Below are 1,044 nucleotides of genomic sequence, written 5' to 3'. Positions count from 1 at the left end.
CTTTTAACAGGAAGAAACCTCCAGCAGAACCGGGCTCAGTGTGAGCGACCATCTGCTGAGGCCGACTGGGGTTCAAGGAGACAGAAGCAGAGAAACAAAAGGCGGCCCCGTCCAGGAAACACACAGCCAGGCAGACGAGCTCTGATCTAGCTCCCATGCTTTACAGAACAGATTATCCCCATAAGTACTATGAAATCTGTAGAAATCAATTGAACAGATCTTACAAAATAACAAATCTAAGAAGCAAAAAACTTCCGGTTCTCCTCCTTTTTTCTCTAGAGGTGGGAAATGAATGAACAGAGGAATCTGGCAACTAATTTAGATCTGAAACCTCTCAGAGCAACAACAACTTGAATCCAATTATTTTACATAAAGTGGAACATCAAGCTGTGGCTTAATGTCTGGTTTAATATCCTGTTGCCATGCAACCAAATATTCCTGCTAGTTCTCGTCTTTCTTCAGTTAAAGGTAAATGCCAAATAAATCATACGACCATGAAGTGCCTCTTAAGTCAAATTATACTTTAAATGAGGTTGTTCAATTAATCAGAAGATTATCAAAAGGTTTATTTAAGTGATTTAGTTCATTAACTGAAACACATTGATTATAGCATTGTTACAGTAAAATTAGAGCACTACATCAGACCATTAAAAAGTATAGGTCACTAGCATTAATAGTGATTATCTTTAGAGACTATTTGTAATCAAATCAAATATCCTAAAACAATAACTACCCTTCTATTTTTTTCATCTAAACTTTTTCCTGACAGAATCCCAGATTTTTATTTTTTGTCTTTTTTCTTCAAGTGGAACGTCTTTCCGTCAGACTGCTTTATCCACCTCAGCTTTAAATCCCCAAGTCCGTGCTCCGGCAGTTTGCTGCGAAGCTGGTAAAAAAACAAGAACAAAAAAAAAATAAGATATAAGCTTCAGTCTGCAGAACAGACAACAACCCCACACACTTTGAAATAATTTTATACATTTTAATCTTCCCCAGAATGATAAACCTGGTCATTAATGTATGGAAGCCTGTTTCGGCCACTCT

General features: G+C 37.2%; 1 protein-coding gene across 1 annotated transcript in view; it reads right to left on the bottom strand.

The window, feature by feature from the left end:
* Nucleotides 1–77: 77 nt before the first annotated feature.
* LOC107082672 (snaclec purpureotin subunit beta-like) overlaps nt 78–1,044 on the bottom strand; it is a 7,871-nt gene continuing 6,904 nt past the window's right edge. Inside the window, exon 4 of the mRNA XM_015371458.1 lies at nt 78–886. Within this exon, the coding sequence (XP_015226944.1) occupies nt 782–886 (105 nt within the window). The 3' untranslated portion in view covers nt 78–781. The remainder of the gene's footprint in view (nt 887–1,044) is intronic.

The sequence above is a fragment of the Cyprinodon variegatus genome, unplaced genomic scaffold (assembly GCF_000732505.1).
Source record: "Cyprinodon variegatus isolate N-32 unplaced genomic scaffold, C_variegatus-1.0 Scaffold58, whole genome shotgun sequence".
In the NCBI taxonomy this organism is placed as follows: domain Eukaryota; kingdom Metazoa; phylum Chordata; class Actinopteri; order Cyprinodontiformes; family Cyprinodontidae; genus Cyprinodon; species Cyprinodon variegatus.
This window is presented reverse-complemented; position numbering and strand designations above follow the sequence as displayed.